Genomic DNA, 648 nt, shown 5'->3' with positions numbered 1-648 from the left:
AATTTAGGGTTTGAGTTTTTATTAATATAACACTTGGTCTTGCATAATATATTGCTATGTAGCACACTCGCGATTACAAAAGTTATTTAATCATGGAAATACAATTGGCAGGCAAAATAGAAAGAACCGAATCGTAGAGAGAAAATAAGTTTGAATCTGTTCCATACTTGCTCTAATCACGTGGTTATTTCTTGCAGATGGCGGCCTCTGTTTTAACCTTTTTGTTTTTCACGGCGCAGTTCGGCCTCTACGAGGATCCGCTCTCCGAGTCTGAGAACGCCACGTGCCCCCCCTAGGGACCCATTCCCCTCAACGCGCCCTCTCACCCATGGGCCCTTGCTCCTCTTCTGACTAATCCCCCTTAGGGGCCCTCGCCCCTCTGCACCCCTTTCTCCTGAGGAGCCTCCCCCTTTACGGTTTAGCAGACACCTTCGCCTCCCTCATGAGCCCCAATCTTCTCTGCGAGAGTCAGCAGAAAAGGTTGGCTGTCCCGAACCAACGAGTTCCGAAGCAACACGGGTGATTCAGGTCCCTCGGGGATCATGGATTCTTCCGGGGAAGAAGTAACTCTAGGGCGACTGCCTGGATGGCTGTCCCTAAATTTGCTTTGGTCGATAAGGACATCTAGTATGTTAAAGGATATAGGGT

The 648-nt window shown here is 48.9% G+C and overlaps 1 protein-coding gene across 1 annotated transcript in view; it reads left to right on the top strand.

Annotated features, from left to right (window-relative positions):
* LOC119586401 overlaps positions 1–639 on the top strand; it is a 3,906-nt gene extending 3,267 nt beyond the window's left edge. The window contains exon 5 of the mRNA XM_037935124.1: positions 198–639. Coding sequence (XP_037791052.1) covers positions 198–296 — 99 coding nt within the window. The 3' untranslated portion in view covers positions 297–639. The remainder of the gene's footprint in view (positions 1–197) is intronic.
* The last annotated feature ends 9 nt before the right edge of the window (positions 640–648 follow it).

This window comes from Penaeus monodon, chromosome 21, assembly GCF_015228065.2.
Source record: "Penaeus monodon isolate SGIC_2016 chromosome 21, NSTDA_Pmon_1, whole genome shotgun sequence".
NCBI lineage: Eukaryota > Metazoa > Arthropoda > Malacostraca > Decapoda > Penaeidae > Penaeus > Penaeus monodon.
Note: the sequence above shows the minus strand (reverse complement) of the source record. Positions and strands in the feature narration are given on the sequence as shown.